The following is a 16,999-nucleotide window of genomic DNA, read 5'->3' as shown; positions in this document are numbered from 1 at the left end:
CACGCCGCTTGTCTCCCGGAGAGGTGTGTGCTCGGAACCTTTGCCACCTCGAGGCTGGGATGCCTGTCGCTTTGTGACCGACCTGCCTGTTTTCGTCCCATACCACGGATGCCGAGCCCCTGCCAGGCCTGGACTTGAGTATGTTGTTTTCACGGTCTGTGGTTGGCATCACGTTTTCCACGGTGTCGTTGAGGTACAAAGCGTTTCGTTTGCTGAAATCCAGTTCCTCCATTTCCTTTCCTCTGCTTGTGCTTTCGGTGTCCCGCGGGGGGTCCCGCGCACGCCACGGGGCGTGAGGGGTCACGGCGCTTACGAGTCTTCCAGTGTCTGCCCTTGTCGCCCGGGCCTGTGCTCTGCTGTGGCCGGGTCTGTGCCTGTGACGTGAGCCGGGCGGCGGCGTCCTGTTGCGCGAGGCCTGTCCCAGCACGGGGCTCTTGAGAAGGTCGTTCTTTCTGCAGATTGATCTCAGCTGCTGGGTAAGGTCAGTCAATGACGGGGCCTCCCTGGCGGGGCAAGGGTTACGATGCAACCTATGCCGCTGTCCGCAGCCTCTGCAGCAGGAGTTCAATCCCCGGCCAAGGAGTGACCCACAGGGTGCCACAGACCTTTCTGTCCCCCCGCTGCCCCTCAGCAGTGTGTTTCAGTGGATCCTCCTGTTCTGCTCCCCACTGTCTCTGGGGAGTCCTTTCACCCCCACCTCTGGCCTGCACCCTGGCTCTTGTACGCATAAATGAATCTTAAAGAAAAAAAAATAGTAAAGGGCAGGAATCAACAACATTGAAAACAGGAAAATTACAACAGAGAAAAAATTTCCATTCTTTGAAAAACATCAGCTAGATCGACCAGCCACTAGTGATCATGGCCAGAGAGAAAGCGATGACCCAGATGAGCACTCTCGGGAGTGAAACGGGGAACATCCCAGCCTGGCAAGCGCCGGAGACTGAAAGGACAGTCTGCGCGCATCCGACGGGGGGGAAATGGACCGACTGCTCAAAAAACACAAAGTTCCAAAATCCCCCGATAAAATAAACGCCCAGCCGCGCAGCTCGCCCAGAAAGTGAAATTACAGTTCCAAGACTCTCCCCGGCAAGGACGAGCCTGTTGATCAGTGGAGTAGGATCGAGGTGTAGAAACACACCCTCACATTTATCATCGACTGATTTTTCTTTTGAGATCTCGGGTGTAGCCCCTGCGCCCCAGGGGGGCCCCCCGCTCTTTATCTCTTCCTCCTGTTACTTTCTCATTAATTTTCTCTCTAGCTGCTTGAGGTGAAAGCTTCGGATGCTTTTTAAAGATTCTCTTTCATTTGTAATCTATGTCTAATGCTATAAATTCTCTTGTTAGACCGTTTCGCCATGTCTTACGCGCCTGACACCTTAGGTTTTTCTTCAGTTCAGTGTGTTTATAATTTCCCTTGGGAGCTTTTCTCTAGCCCGCGATTGTTCAGGCATCTGCAGCTCACTCTGCTTGGAGACCGTCCCGTGGGCATCTGAGGTTAGTTACTGAGCGACCCAAGAACACTCTGAATTGGCCCTCAGGGCTCCTGAGTGTGGGGCTGGGGGCCTCGTGCTCGGCTGGCCTGTCCCTCGCGCGGCCCTTGGTGTTGCTGGCGGGCGTGGCTGTGGCAAACGAGCGGCTGAGCCGTCGCCGGGTCTTTTATGTCCTTGCTGGTTTCCTGAGCGTCGTTCCCCCGCTGTCTCAGCGGTGCCGCCATCCCGCCTCCGCGTGTCGGCTCCTCAGGGCTCCAGTGCCCGTGGCCTCAGCTGAGCTCCGGGAAAGCGTTGACCCCTCATGCCCACGGGGCATGTCGATGTTTGTGTTGACGGCTCTTCTCTTGGCAGCTGAGAACCCAGTGTCTCTCACCGGTGGGGGGCTATGGATTGTCTCCCACCAGCCGGGGCACCCAGTGGAGGCAGGAAGGGGCTGTGCTGCCACTGCCCTGCCTATGGCCTCGCCTGGACGGGGTGCGGGTCCCTGGGCCCCCTCTGCTGGGGGCCCACAGAGATCAGCGTCGGTGAGGCTGGTGCAGAGGGGCTGCCTTGGGTGGGTTCCTGCGCAGGAGGCCGGGGCGACTCTTCTCTGCGCTCTGCCCCGGACCAGCCGGGCGGGTCTGTTTCTGGCCGCGTGGCCTTGCCTGTGCACCTGGCCCGAGCCATCGGAGCTGCTGCGGACGAACAGGGCCTGGGGCTAGGGTCTGTGGGCTGCCCATGAGGAGGTGTCTGGAGCAGACTAGGGGGCAGGGTGAGCCCAGCGGAGGCCGCCTCCTGCCCATAGGGCGCTCTGGGCAGCCCCTGCCCTTGGACGTCCCCCGGCTCCTCTGCTCTGCAGGGCGGCGGCCAGGAGCGCCAGGCATCTTGACCCCATGGGGTTTGCAGCCCCAGACGGAGTCCTCAGGGGCGTTCCCGGCAGGTCCCCTCCTGCCCCTGCCTGGACTCCGCCAGGTGTTCGTCCCGAGGGGCTTGGGGCGTGTCTGTGGCCACGGCCGTTCTTCTCGTCCACTTGTCCTTCCTCCTCGCCTCCTTGTTTCCAGACAAACGACGCAGCTGGCAACACCTGGAACTGGCTGTACTTCATCCCTCTCATCATCATCGGCTCCTTCTTCATGCTGAACCTGGTGCTGGGCGTGCTGTCCGGGTGAGTGGCGCCCGGCCCCTTGTGTCCGCAGGCTCAGCACTGGCCAGTCCCTGCACGGTGGGGGTGGGGCCTGGCCCAGCCCACCCCGTCGGTGGCCCCCTGCTCTGAGCTCTGGTCAGCCTTGACCATCCTGGCCCCTGCAGCTGCCCTCCCTGGGGCCCCTGGGGCCAAGCTGCCTCTGCGGCTGCAGGGGCAGTGGCCCTGAGTGTGCATGCAGGTCCCAGCAACCTCTGGCGTCCCCAGCCCTGGCCACCTCTCAGCCAGCAGCCGAGGACACGGATGAGGGCAGGCGAGGGCCGGGGTGCCTCCTGACATTGGCAGTCGTGGTGGCTGGTGTGGCCAGGGCTGACCTGTGGGTGCAGGCACCCTCCCTCCCGAGGGGCGGGGGGCCGAGGTGGCCGTGCCAGGATGGCAGCAGAGGACTGGGCTGGCCTCAGACCCCGGGAGGCTGGGGGGAAATGCCACGTGCCCCCCGCAAGCCCCGCCTGGCCGGGGCTCCTGAGGGGCTGGGCAGGGTGCTGGCCTGGAGAGGACCGGCTGGGCCAGGCCCGCTCACTCTGGCTCAGCCACGTGCTGCGGCCTCACTCCTGGCAGGGGTGCGCCGCGCATGGTCTCCCCCAGACCCCCCCAGCGAGGCCGCAGCCCCTTTGGCGTCCAACCGCCAGCTGTGGCGTGGCAGGGGGCGTGGCTCGGCCTCTGGCCTCCCGGGTCGGCAGGGGCGGTGCCCGGCGGGGCGTGGTCCAGCTGGGGGCGGGGCTAGGCGTGGGCGGGGCGGGGCTAGGAGTGGGCGGGGCGGGGCTAGCAGGGGACGGGGCTGGGCCGCGGGCGGGGCCCAGCATGGAGGGCGGGGCGGGGCTGGGGCGGGGCGGGGCTGGGGCGGGGCTGGGGCGGGGCGGGGCGGGGCTGGGGTGGGGCGGGGCTGGGGCGGGGCGGGGCTGGGGCGGGGCTGGGGCTGGGCTGGGGCGGGGCGGGGCGGGGCGGGGCTGGGGCGGGGCGGGGCTGGGGCGGGGCGGGGCGGGCAGGGCACCGACCCGGCTGGACAGGGCGGCTCTGACCCACAGCAGGACCGAAGTGGCTTCCTCGGCGGAGCCTAAAGCTTGGGCGCTGCTGGCCGCCGGCTGGGGCGCCCGGGGAGCTCCTTGCTGGGCCTCTCGGCGGGGACGGGCTGGCGGGTCCCGCGCCGCGTGTCCCCCACCCTGGCGGGGGCGGCCGGGCCGGCGGGGGCCGGGGGAGAGGCGGGGGGCCCCCACGAGCACTCACCCCCGCCCCGCTCCCCGCAGCGAGTTTGCCAAGGAGCGCGAGCGCGTGGAGAACCGCAGGGCCTTTCTGAAGCTCCGCAGGCAGCAGCAGATCGAGCGGGAGCTCAACGGCTACCTGGAGTGGATCTTCAAGGCAGGTGAGGCCGGCGCGTCTGTTGGGCCTCGTCGGGCCTGGTCCTGGGGAGGGAGCTGGCCTCCCCCTGCCCTGGGCCTGGCACCCGCGGCTGTGGGCTCTGGGGGTGCGGCGGGGACGCCCGGGCCCGCCGTCCTCACGTGGCCTGCGTATGTGCGCGGGTGCTGTGCCACGGCCACGGCTCGGCTGAGCCCCCGGCTCCTGGAGGCACCGGCCGTGGCGAGCCTGGTCAGGCGGGGCTGCCGGCCCTGAGCCTGTGTCTCCCTCACAGAGGAGGTCATGCTGGCTGAGGAAGACAAAAACGCGGAGGAGAAGTCCCCGTTGGACGGTAGGTGGCCGCTGGTCGTGCTCCTTGCCGCAGGCTGGGGGGCAGGTGCGGCCTCTGTGCCCTGCCCTGCGTGGCCCAGGCCAGGCCCTGGGGAGCCCCGTGGGTGGCTGACCCGTGTCCACCACCTGCCCCCGGCTTGCTGCTGCGCGCGAGGTGGGAGTGGACCAGGCACTCCTTCTGCCCACTCATCCCCAGTGTCAGGGCTGGTGGGGCCAGTGGAGAAGCGCTGTCCAGAGGGTCGGTGGGCAGAGACGGCTCCACAGGCTCCAGAGCTGCAGGGGTTACCTGAACCCTACCTGTCCAGGCCCGGGATGTCCCAGAGAAAGCTCCCGTCCACAGGCCGGGACCCAGCAGACTGCACAGCTCCTCCCGCACGGGGCTGGGCCCTATTCCCATTTTGTCCCGGGCTTCCCCTCCGCTCCACCTCAGGACAGTGTGCCGGGCAGATAGGGAGGCGGCCATGGACATGGCTCACCCTTCTCTGTCTGGAGCAGTGCTGAAGCGGGCGGCCACCAAGAAGAGCCGCAACGACCTGATCCATGCAGAGGAGGGCGAGGACAGGTTCGCGGACCTGTGCGCTGTGGGTGAGTGTCGCCCAGGTGCCTGCTGGGCCTGGGCGCCTGCCCTTGGCTGGTGGCCCACAGGTTCCACTGCATGAGCCACTTGGCCTGCAGCCGTGGCTGGGGCTGGAGGCCTCCCGTCCCTGGGTGGGCAGGGGCGGGCATCTCAGTGCTGGGCATGCAGGCAGGGGTGGGCACTGTGTCCAGCCTCCAGCCTGGGTGCTGCACTCCTGCCCAAGGCGGCCGTTCTGTGGCCTTGGGTGCCTCCCTGCCTGGCTGTCTGCCCCACCCCCACCCCGGGTCAAAAGACTGGCGTGCGGGGGCAGTGGCGTGGGGCCGGGGAAGGGGCAGCGTCTCCAGCAAACTCCCTGCTCTGGTCCGATGGGCCCAGTGGCCATGCAGCAGCCGCGGGCTCACGAAGAGCAGGGTGCTCTCGCGCTCATCCCAGTACGGCTCCCTGACAGCAGCCGAGGCTGCTCCTCTGACGAGGGAGGGCGGGGGGCGCCGGGCTGGGCATCAGGCCAAGCTCCCAGCCCTGACAGCAACTCCTGTCCAGCTCCTCTGGGGCCCACTGCAGTGTTGACCACGAGACTCTGGGCCCTTCATTGAGGAGTGGGGTGCAGGGACCATGCACAGCCACTTGCCTGGCCCTGGTGCTGGGGCAAGTGCCTGGGCTGGCTGTGGAGGCCCCGTCTTCAGCCGCCCCTGTCCCCCAGGCTCCCCCTTCGCCCGTGCCAGCCTCAAGAGCGGGAAGACGGAGAGCTCGTACTTCCGCCGGAAGGAGAAGCTGTTCCGGTTCCTGGTGCGGCGCATGGTGAAGGCGCAGAGCTTCTACTGGGCCGTGCTGTGCGTGGTGGCCCTGAACACGCTGTGTGTGGCCATGGTGCACTACGACCAGCCGCAGCCGCTCACCACTGCGCTGTGTAGGTAGCTGCACTACCCGGCCGCCTCCCGTAGCCGCCAGCACCCGAGAGGGACGGAGCCCTGGGGCTTGGGGCTTGGGCCCAGGAGCCCCGGGTTCTGGCAGGTGGCCAGGACACTGAGCTGGACTTGGGGCCAGCCCAGGGAGGAGGGTCACTCAGGTGGTGCTGGCCCCTCATGCCCGCAGGCTGCCTGGTGTTCTGGCCTGTCTGCCGAGTCAGGCCCCTGGGTTGGGCCTCAGGGGCTTCTGGAGCGGCCTGCCGGGGCTTGGCTGACGTGGCCGGAGAAAGGGGTCTTCCTGGAGCCCCTCTGGACAGGCCTGTCTGCGGCAAGCTGCCCATCCCGGACCTGTGGGCAGCGGGCGGGGGCGGCCTTCACCCACCTTGTGCCGTGGTAAAGCCCCGCTACCTGGCGGTACCCTGGGCTCTGAGCTGCTTTGCTGGCCCTGCCTTGGGGTGAGGCAGCCCCAGGGTCAGGGCAGCTGTACCCGGCAGGAGGGTCGGCCCGGCCTTGCTGCCTGGCGTCCTCGCGTGGCCACGGCCAGGCCGCTGTGTGCCCCGCTGTCTGGCTTCTGGATAAACATCTTTTTCTCGCTTGTCCTGGGTTGGGTGCAGTGTCCTCCCTCCCACCCTGAGGCCCTCTGGCTCAGCTTGGCCGGGTTGGGCCCCTGGCGAGGTGGTCTGCTTGCTGTCGCCCCCGGAGCCCCGCACCTCACAGAGTAGGCATAGTTCCCGGCCCTTGAGCCCCCCTCCCGGCGCCGCGTGAGGACCAGGCTGCTGCCACGGGGCTCCGGCGAGGGGCCAGTGGAATGAGGAGCTGGGGAGGAGCGACCCGTCTGCGCTTGGCGGCCTTGGGCCTTCTCTGGGGCCCCAGGAACCTCCTGCCTGCTCGCTGGCCCAGCGGTGACCCCAAACTGGCTGGTGGCCTCAGAGCTTGGGCTGCAGCCAGGCCTGAAGGGCCCAGAGCCCTGGATTGGAGCCACGTGGGGCGCGAGCTAACCCCCTCTTCTCCGGCTTCTTCTAGACTTTGCAGAGTTTGTTTTCCTGGGTCTCTTCCTCACAGAGATGTCTCTGAAGATGTACGGTCTGGGACCCAGGAGCTACTTCCGGTCCTCCTTCAACTGCTTCGACTTTGGGGTAAGTCTGGAGGGTGCCCCCCGCCTGGAGCCATGCCAGCAGGGCCTGCGGGGGCGGCTTGTCCAGGAGCCTGGCCTGCCTGGGACAGTGGCCCTGAGCGTGGCTGCCCATTGGGTGCCGCCTTCTGCTAGGCCCAGGCCTGGTGCCCGCTGCTGCCTGGAGGCCGACCTTTCCCAGTGAGGCTCCGGCCAGCCTGGAGGGCCTGGACCCTGGAGCAGTAGAGCTGCAGCTGGAGAGTTCAGCAGCGGGGCTGGGGCAGGGTAGGAATGGGACGCGGTTTCCCGGCTGCCGGGGCCTGGTCCATGGGGAGGGAGTGATGGGGTCTCCGGGGCTCTCGGCTGAGACCTGCGCTGACATCTTGACAGGCGGCTGGGCAGAGACTAGCTCTTGTTCTCACTGCCCACTGAGTGCGAGGGCAGTGCTGCCCGGGGGGCCGTGAGCACTGGCCAAGGCCCAGAACGCGGGGCCGGGTGCTTAGCTGGCGAATGCTGGACAGCGAGCACCTCCGAGGTCGGGCTCCAGCGTGGGGGCTGCCAGGCCTTGCGCCAGCCCGCGCAGCTGCAGGTGTGTGCTCCTGGCCCCATGTGCTCCGACAGGCTCCGAGGAGTAGCCTCGCCCATGGCCCTCCCTGGGTGGCGCACGAGCAGCGTGTGAGGGAGGATGGGCTGGCGGCAGCCCTAGCCTCAGTCTGCTGGTGGGACTTGGGGCCTGCTGTGCCCTCCCCGTTCAAGCCGGGCTGTGCTGGTTCTGCCCCCGCGGCCTTTCAAGAGCTCTGTGGGGTGTGGGGCTGTCCCCTGGGGCCCAGTGCACAGAGCAGCTCCCTGCCGGGAGGGCCCTCTGCCCGCATTCTCGTGAGGCGCGACTTCCAGAGCCCATGGCCAGGCCCGGCTCTGTCCTCCGACTGCGGCCCCATGTGTGGTGGCGCCAACCCCCCAGCGCTGGCCCCAGTGTCTGAACGTCAGTCCCAGAGTCAAAACCGGGAACAATTCTGGTGGCTTGGCTGCTCACAAAGCCTGGAACTGTTCCTTTCTGAGGCTGGCCGCTGGCCGCCTACACCATTAGACGCCACAACAGCCTTCTAAACCTTGGATGCCGAATGCTGGGGTTGCTTCTGCCTTCACTTATATCCCTCATTAGATTCTCCCCCCTCAAAATGTGATACGTCTCAGCATTTTCCCTGGGGCTCCATCCTCACCAGCACCCTTCTAGGCACCCCCTGAACAGTCTTTGGCTTCAGCCACCCGTTACGGGGTGTCGGGTGGGCCCGGCTGGGCCTGAGCACTTGCTGAGGGGGGCGGGGTGGGGCAGCGTGTTCCATGTGGCCTGGGGGCCGGGCTGTGTTCTGTCCTTGCTGGGTGCTCATGCTGGACACAGGCTGCTGTCCCTCTGTGGAGCGGGTCATCGCCCCAATCACCATGGACACGCTGAGTCCTGCACCGAAGCAGAGGCCAGAGGCCACTGGTGCAGTCTGACCTGGGTGGCACCCGTGGCTCTGTCACCGGGAAGGATATGCCCAGATCTGGATGAGGCGGGCAGGTGGGGTGTCTGGGAGAAGGTAGCCGAGAATCTGGGGCCCTGGGCACAGCTGGCAGTCTGAGTTGTCTCCGCAGGTGCCCAGGAAGCCTGGAGAGAGCAGCTCGGGGCCCTCAGACAGCAGTCGCTGGCCACTGTGCCTGCCACGGGGGACAGGCTGGTCGGGGGCTGGGTGCCGCTGGGCTCGTTGGCTTGAGCTGCAGCAGGGGAAGGTGGGTGGGTGCTGCAGAGGGACATGTGTGCACATGTGCAGTTACGCCACATGGCCACATGTACAGACACGTGCACAAGTGCAGACACGCGGCACACCTGCGGACACGGGGCACACCTGTAGACACACCCGCAGACACGTTCTCCCTTGCAGGTCATCGTGGGCAGCATCTTTGAGGTGGTCTGGGCGGCCATCAAGCCAGGCACCTCCTTCGGGATCAGCGTGTTGCGGGCGCTCCGGCTGCTGCGCATCTTCAAGGTCACCAAGTATGTCCCTGGGCCAGCACGGGGACCGGCCAGCACAGCCTGCTCCCTGCCAGCCTGCCGGGCCATTCCACTCCCTCCCCGGACCCGCTGGACCCTGCCCACTCCCTCCCTGAGGCTGCGGTGCTCTCTGGTCCTCTTGATTCTTTGCATCACCCGAGGTGCCGCTCTGCCTTCGGGGGGACCAAAGCCCAGAATGGAGCGTGAAGTGGTCAGAGAGGCCTGTTGCCTCTGTCCTCTTGGCCAGAGCTGGGGTCACGGCAGGGCGCCCCCCCCCCCCCCCCCGCCGCCCCACAGCCTCAGCATTGAAAGCTGCGGCGCATTCCCCTGGGTTCCTGGCGGGCAGCATCCTGGCTCACCCCCGTGCTGCTGAGGGCAGCCCTGTCACCTGGGAGGCCTCTCCCGAGCCTGCCAGGTCACTCCCTGGGAACCCCACCCCTGTAGTTGGGGTGGGGGAGGCGGCCAGGGCCTGCCCCTGTGTGAACGTCCCTGGTCCCCGCGCAGTCCTCTTGCAGGCGTCCATGACAGCAGAGCCGCTGCTGGGCACTGAGGCTGGTGCTGGCGAGAGGGTGGGACAGGGTGAAGTCGGGGTGGGGCCGGGATGCTGAGGCGGGTCCAGGAAGGTGGGGCTCGGCCCAGCCGGGTGTGGGGCTCAGGCCGGCCGCCCGCAGGTACTGGAACTCGCTGCGGAACCTGGTGGTGTCGCTGCTCAACTCCATGAAGTCCATCGTCAGCCTGCTCTTCCTGCTCTTCCTGTTCATCGTGGTCTTCGCTCTGCTGGGCATGCAGCTGTTCGGGGGCCAGTAAGTGGGCCTGCCACTGGCGAGGCCGGGGGGATGGGAGGGGCCCCAGGCTGGGGGCCAGCGCCCGGGCCAGGCGCTCCTGCCCCCACGGGCTGCCCTGACGGAGGCCTCTTTCCTCAGGTTCAACTTCAGGGACGAGACGCCAACCACCAACTTTGACACCTTCCCCGCCGCCATCCTCACTGTCTTCCAGGTGGGGCCCTGGCCGCACCCCCCCACCCCTCGTGGGTGCTCTGCGCCTGCTGGCACAGAGGGAGCGGGCGTGGGGGGCGGGGCGGGGGCGGGGGGGTGTGTCCACGGCTCCCCACTCCACCCAGGGCTGAACTCTGGCCGCTGCCTGCTCTTTGAGGGCAGCCGTGCGCCCTCGGCCTGGCCAACCCGCCTGTGTCTGGGAGCCCCCCGGCCCCCCATGGGTCCTGCTCGGTGATGTGCAGGGGTCACTTCCTCCCGGGCGGCCAGGGCGCCCCATGTGTGGGTGTCGGGTGGGCGTTGGCAGTGGCCAGGCTGTCGGGCCTCCTGGCAGGGAGGAGCGTGGATGACGTGGGCTCTGCCTCGTGGGGGACAGTGGGGATGGGGTGGGTGGCGGGACTGCTCTGTGGGGCCCAGGGGGTGAAGCGAGAGGGCGGCGGCCTGACTGGCCAGGCAAGCCCTGGGCTCCCCGACCCGCTGTGGGGGCCCCTGCCCTGAGCCACAGCAGGCGCCCGAGCAGGTCACTGCGGGGCCGGCCTGGGCGTGCGGCTGGAGGGAGGGCCCAGCACTGGCTCGGGCCATGGGCAGGGCGGCTCTGGGCAGAGACAGGCTTGGGTATGGGGGGTCGGGGCAGGACCAGGAGCGCTGCCTGCACCCACAGGGGGAGCCGGGGGGCCCGGGCGGCTGTCCACACACAAACCCAGGAAGAAATAGAAACCCAAGCTGTTTCAGAAATCGGATCTCTGGAAATCACCCACCGAGCCGCCGCCTGCTGCTGCGTTGACCATGAACCCTGCCGCCCGGGAGGGCGGCCGTCTCAGGTTGTGCAGCTGCCCCAGAAGAGGCAGGGGCAGTGCCAGCTCCCTTTATGAGGCCAAAACAGCCTGGGGATGGGAAGATGAGACAAGGACGATGGAAGAACAGGACACCACATGCCTCGGCTCAGAGACAAGCAACACGGAAGGGGAAAACCGCTGTCGAGTCCAGGAAGCTTGAGGTGCCCCTGAGGGCAGCCGAGTCCATCCGAGAGGTACATCCAAGAGGTCCAGCCGGGAGCCCGATGGGTCTCGCCACCCTCGGGGTGCAAGAGGAAACCCACGTGGGGGCGGTGGGGCCACGCTGTGGCCCTGGCCACAGGGCCGCCCCCTGCGCGTGGACCGTCCACCTCAAAGCCTCGCGCTGTCCAGCTGCACTGGGCCTGGCAGGCGGGACGAGGACAAATGAATTGAGGCTTGTCAGAGTTGACCAGGAGGAGAGAAATGTCGGTGAAGCGCCATCCACCTGGGGGCCTCGAGAGCTGGCACCGCGCCCTGGGGGAGCCTTGAGATCGGCCCCTGCTTGACCCAAAGTTGAAAACCAGTGTGGGTGGTTAAGTGACCCCCCTGTGAAACAGCAAACCTAGAATCTTGGAAGGACTTACAGGGCTGTGACACCGTTAGCTCAGGTGGGGAGGGCCTTGAAGAAGGTGAAAAGCAGATTTTGAAGAAAACGACCGACAGTTTTCATGATATCAGAAATCTCGCGTATCACATAAAAAGGCAGATCACGAGCACGGGCCTGGGGTGGATGGGCCTGCAGGGCCAGCAGACAGGGAGGCCTGGGCCCGAGTGCAGGGTGTGGACAGCGAAGCAGAGGCCATGGGGCAGCCTGAGGGGCAGTGCTCCCTGGGGGAGCACCGTTGCCTGTGAGGCTCCTGGGGCGTGGGGCCTCTGGGGGGGACCCGGCCGGGCTGCTGCTCACGGCTGCGGCGGGGGAGTGGGGGGTGGTGCCGTGAGGGGGCGGCGGATGGGGGTGCAGGGGCTCAGTGGGGGCCAGGGCAGTGGTGCTCTGCAGCCCTGAGGACAATCACAGAGCCGCCCCTTGTCTGGTCGCCCGGAGTTTCGAGGACGCAGAGCTGCTGCCCACAGCACATGCTCTGTCAGTGAGCAGCGGATGTGGGGAAAGGCCGTCCAGAGTCTCCACACGCTTGCAAGCCCAGGGGTGGGCAAAGGAGCCGGCACGAGACATCACAAGGCTCAGGGCGAGCAGCCCAATCAGAACCGGAGGGCTGAGGCCAGGTTGAGGGGGCAGCTATGACCTGGGCGTGACTGTCCAGGTGATGGACTCTTCTTAACACTAGCAACATACAGAACAAGCCAGAGCAAAACGGGAAGCAGGAGCCAAGTCCGACAATGAAACAGGCGGAGAGGGCCACAAAGGAGGCCACAGGGTAGGGGGCCGGATGGATGGAATGTTCACCCTCTTGCGCAGGCGCCAAGGCCAGAGTGCCACCCAAAAGCCCCAAAAGCCCAAAAATCAAAACCAAGAGCTAGAGCCTAACAAAGGACGGCCTGGTGAGAGGACACGTCAGTCTGTGGGCCTCCCCCCCCCCCCAGCTGCAGGAGACCGCAGGCTCCAGGAACAGCCCCCGGGGTGTCTTACAAGCAGGGAGCCGGAGCGCTCGTGTGGCCACAAGTGGCGGCCGCCTCACCCAGGGACCATCAGTGATGGTGCCACCAGTCGCCAGGAGCACTGGACGGCACTGGCCGGTCGGCATGGCCACTGCTGGACCCTCTGAGGCGGGGTCGGAGACACTCAGTGTCACAGCCCCGGGGGAGTTGTCGGGCGGCACCAGCAACAGCAGCTCTTTGGGACCCAGGCCGGGCCTTGGGGCTCCTCTCGGGCGACATCAGAGACAGGACGGAGGCCCGTCTGTGGCCAGGCCTCCGGCTCCTCCCCTCCTGGGGCCTTCCGGATGCTGCTTTTCTTCTTCCTTCGGAGGCTGGCATCGTCTCCTCTCCTTTGGGGGCTCCTCAGCTCCCTCTGGCCCTGGCTTAGATCTTCTGTCACCCACACATCTGCTTGGACTGTTTAGCACCATTCGGCAAACAGCTCGCACCTGGTCGGTCCGTCACAAACGGCAGTCACTGGACTCTGAGGAGCAGCTGCCGCGCCGACTTGGCTGAGCCGCAGGGCGAGAGACACCCAGTCCTGCAGCTCCCCCCGCTGAGCCAGTGGGTTCCGGTGACTATGAGCGCAAACGCCTGCGAGAGGCGTAAACCCGGGCCCGCGAGGGCAGAGCAGATGTGGGGCAGAGCAAGGAGAGCCGGGGGCAGCCGAGCCCAGAGCATCCTGCCTGGATTTGGGGCAGTCGGCGAGACGCTCTTTTATGGGAAGATTTCAGCCTCGTTAGCGCAAGGAGGAAAACCTGCGCAGTCGTATTGCGAAGAGCAACCGAGGGTCGGGGGGAGCTGTCGTCTGCCACCCCCGGCCTGGCCGCAGCGAGGGGAGTGTCCCCTCACGGGAGCGCCGGCTGCTGGCTCGGCCGTCTCGGGAGGGAGCAGCCACTGAAGAGGCAGCGAGGACCCGGTGCGCGGCCGGGCCAGGCCAGTGGGGTTGGCAGGGCCTGGAGGCAGCCCCAGCCCCGCACCTGGTATGACACAGACATGCCCCAGATGTCTGCCGCAGACGGGAACCACCTGGAAAGATGCTCGAAGCCCAGTGCGGCTGTGCAGGAGGCCCTCGCGCTGCAGCCGCTGACCCCAGACCCAAAGTGTGTGTGTCTGGGCACTCCAGACGGAGCTCGGCAGAGTGGGCTGAGGCGTGAGGCTCAGCAGAGCCTGTGGGGTGCACAGGCAGGATCCCATGTCACCCCACCGCCCCCACCTCGCATGCCTGGGAGCGAAGCAGCAGTGTCCGTCGAGAGGTGCGGGGTTGGACATGATGGCGCCATGAAGGCAGCTTACGCCAGGAGTCGGTGGAGCCCAACAGCTCCAAGGCCTGGTGGAGGGCACAGGTGTGGGTTTCTTTCCTGAGGAGATAAAGATGCTCTGAAGCCAATTACGGTGATGCCCGTGACTGTGACACAAACGGCTGCCCTAGTGTCACAAGAGACTCAATTCCGTGGCATGTGAATTTGAAACTGGGCTGCTGAGACCAGCTGCCAACCCAAGCGCTGTAGCTACCCCTGTCCAGCAGCGGGCGGTAGTGGGTCGATGGCCAGAGCCCACCGGGCGCAACTGCAGGAGGCCTCGGGCTCCCGGAATAGCCACCCTGGGGTTTATATGGGACAAGGAGCTCACTGCGGCCACAGGCGGCCTCCCCCAGATCGTGCCCACCAGAAGTACAAGCAGAGGACCAGCCGCCTGTCAACAGAGCTGGGCAGCACTGGCCAGTACGGACCGCATCACCGGTCACTGGGAGGTGCCCGAGACACCAGGCCTTCGGTGCGCCTCTCAGGCCACGTCAGCGGCAGGTGCGAGCAGGTGCCGTGGCCCTGTCTCTGCGAAGGTCTTCGGTTTCCCTTCCTTGGAGGTCGGCTGCTGGATTCTTTCTTCAGCTGCCAGGAGCAGTCCCGGGAGCTCCCTCAGGCCTGCCTTGTAGCCTCGCTCAGCGTGCCCCACCCACAAGTCTGGTTGGACCATCTTTCCATCCTGTGGCTGATTGGACCCTTTAGCACCGATCAGCTCATGGCTCGTACCTGATTGGCCCGTTGTGGGATCCCAGCCCCGAGTATTAAAGGGCAGTGGCTGGGCCGGAGTGGCCTTTGAGAGCCGGGCGCTGCTGCTGCCGGCTCCTGCTCCCGCCACGGGGGCACTTCAGTTTCAGTTCCTAGGTCAGTAAAGCTTGTCTTGAAAAGGCGGCAAGCCTTGCAGAAACAAGCTGGTGCGCTGGGTGGGTTGTGTGTGGACTTGCCCCGGGGCGGGGGGGCTTGCCCGCGCAGCGGGTGTCTGAGGCTGACTCTGGACCACAGCGGCAACCACAGGTCCCCTGTGGGCTCCAGCTCGAGGCTGCGCCCTGAGGACTGCCCTGGAAGAGTCAGGGCTGGGCTGTGTGCAGGATTCCTGGGACAGTCTTAGAAAACCAGCAAATGAGATTGGCCGGTTGCCTCTGCTGTCGCTGGACACAGCGTGAGGGGAGGACGGGCCCAGGCGGTTCTGACTCCCGGCCGCCTGGGTGCTGGAAGCCCCTGCCTGGGACACAGGCTCCCCCCGAGCCCAGCCTTGCTGCTGGACACGGCACAGGCTGGAGCCCACCTCACGCGGAGGCCACTGAGGGGCAAGAACCTGTGGGCTGGAGGGGAGTGAGGGAGCCCCTGGTGAAGCCAGGGACTGAGAGTCCTTGTCTGGGGGGCTTCGCCCTGCATCACTGCAAAGCCCCAGGACCCCTGGCATCCTGGCCTTGTCCCTGGCCCCAGGCGCCAGTGCTCCGACCCCTGTGCAGGTGGGGCCAGGCTGTGGGCGAGGCACGGGTTGGAGCCTGCTGTCCTCTGCGGTGTCGGCTTCTCTGGGGCCTCAAGGTGACCCTGAGGGCTACCTGCCCAGCCGACCTGGCTGGCCCCACTGCTAGGAGTCCAGGTCCCACAGCAGAAGCCAATGCCAAACACAGACGCCTGCAAGTCTCACCATTCCCGTGGCCAGCCGGGGCCCACGGCAGGTGGACCCGGCGGCCAGTATGGTGGGACAGCTTTGGGCTCTCAGGGGCAGACGCTTCCCAGGTGTGTCTCTGCCAGAACTGCTGTCTGAGGGTGCATGTGCCCCTTTCTGCTGCTGGGGGTCCCACAGGGCCTTTACTGCTGCATGCGGGGAGCGTGGCCTGGTGCTCACGGGTAGGCCCAGCCCCCCAGCCTGAGCCCATTGGTTTGGTGGGCTGCGGGGTTGGTGCTAAGGAGGCCCAGCACGGCTCCTTGAGCTGGGCTGAGACCTCTGCCCGACTGCTTGGCCCTCCTGCCTCTGACCAGCAGGGGGTGGCCCTACACCCTGGAGGCACCGGGCTGTGCCTGTGATGGCCATCGGGGCATCCTTGGTCAGGTGGGGATGCACACAGCTCCCAGTGGGGTGCGGGTGGGCGGGCGGGTGCTGGGGTGGGGGCGGCCGCTTGGCCGGTCAGCCGTGCTGCTGGGCGCTGGCTGCAGGCGGGGCCGGGCTGGGTGCCAGAACACGGGTGTGGGACCGCAAGGGCAGCCACTGGGGTGCAGCGTGTGCCGTGGGGTATGTCAAGCAGGTGCCTTCCTTCCTTTCTCATGTTTTTATTGAGGCAAGAGCTGTCTGGGCCTTGCGGCCTGGGCTTGAGTGTTCCCGAGCTCGCACCCAGCGCCTGAGTTGCAGGAAGCTGGTAGCCAAGGACGGGTAGAGCGCCTGGTGCTGCAGCAGGCCTGTGGCCACCTCAGTCTGTGGCCGCAGCGGTGGCACTGGACTGGTGAGCCTGGCTCTCCGTGTCCGCTGGCCCAGGGTGCTGCTGCAACCCAGACTGGCCCCTGGGAGTTGGCGGTGTTCCTGGGCGAGTGAGCGCAAGGCCTGGGGCTGGCCGCCTCAGACTGCCTGGGCCAGCGGGCACTTCTGCGGCTCCCGCTGGACGTTCATTCCCTGTGGCCACGGCCTTGGCCTGAGCCAGGGTGCGTGGCTCTGCCCGCTGTGGGCACTTCTGTCTCTGGGTGGTGCTGCGCCCTGCGAGCCCAGACTGACCCAGGCCGACCGCAGGGGGAGTGAGGCTGGACCAGGACGCCGGTGCTCAGAGGGCGGGGTCCCTGTGCGAAGCGCAGGAACGATGGTGGAGCAGGCGCAGATGACCTGTTAAGGGCTGCGAGCCACGTGGCTGCCCTGTGGATGGCAGGGCTTCAGGTGGACGCGTGGCTGTCCCGTGTCCCGCGGGGCACCAGGGGGACACAAGCGCAGGCAGCGCCGTGGCCAAGCTCCGCGCAGCGGCAGGGCTTTTGTGTGTGGCCACTTAACCGGGAGACCCGCCCCAAGAGCGACCCTCGCAGCGACAGCGTGGACGCGCACCCTGAGGGGCGGCGGCCGCGCCCACCCCCACCGGCAGGGCCTGCGGGGACGTGACCCTCCCGGCGCCTGCGGAGTCAGCACGGGGGCGGGCTCGGGAGCCGCCCTGCGGGAGGGGCCCCTTCCCCGCCCACTCCGGACCCGTGCGCGGCAGTGGGGCGCCGGCCCACGCCGGGGTGCGGGGTGCTCGCGACCCGATGCGCGCCGGGTCCGCGGGGCGAGCTCCCCGCGGAGGGGCCGGGAGCGCGCGGTCGGGGGCCCGGCGCCCCCA

The 16,999-nt window shown here is 67.0% G+C and overlaps 1 protein-coding gene across 2 annotated transcripts in view; it reads left to right on the top strand.

Moving 5' to 3' along the window:
* The window catches only part of CACNA1B (calcium voltage-gated channel subunit alpha1 B), a gene marked incomplete at both ends in the record, with an annotated part of 88,087 nt that overhangs the window by 20,355 nt on the left and 50,733 nt on the right, over positions 1–16,999 (top strand). For both annotated transcript variants that reach the window (XM_084259720.1, XM_084259721.1), the window contains 9 exons: positions 2,531–2,634; positions 3,915–4,030; positions 4,298–4,354; positions 4,849–4,938; positions 5,631–5,837; positions 6,859–6,971; positions 8,869–8,981; positions 9,650–9,781; positions 9,902–9,974. In XM_084259720.1, coding sequence (XP_084115846.1) covers positions 2,531–2,634; positions 3,915–4,030; positions 4,298–4,354; positions 4,849–4,938; positions 5,631–5,837; positions 6,859–6,971; positions 8,869–8,981; positions 9,650–9,781; positions 9,902–9,974 — 1,005 coding nt within the window. The remainder of the gene's footprint in view (positions 1–2,530; positions 2,635–3,914; positions 4,031–4,297; positions 4,355–4,848; positions 4,939–5,630; positions 5,838–6,858; positions 6,972–8,868; positions 8,982–9,649; positions 9,782–9,901; positions 9,975–16,999) is intronic.

This window comes from Talpa europaea, assembly GCF_964194135.1.
Source record: "Talpa europaea genome assembly, contig: HAP1_SCAFFOLD_60, whole genome shotgun sequence".
In the NCBI taxonomy this organism is placed as follows: Eukaryota; Metazoa; Chordata; class Mammalia; order Eulipotyphla; family Talpidae; genus Talpa; species Talpa europaea.
This window is presented reverse-complemented; position numbering and strand designations above follow the sequence as displayed.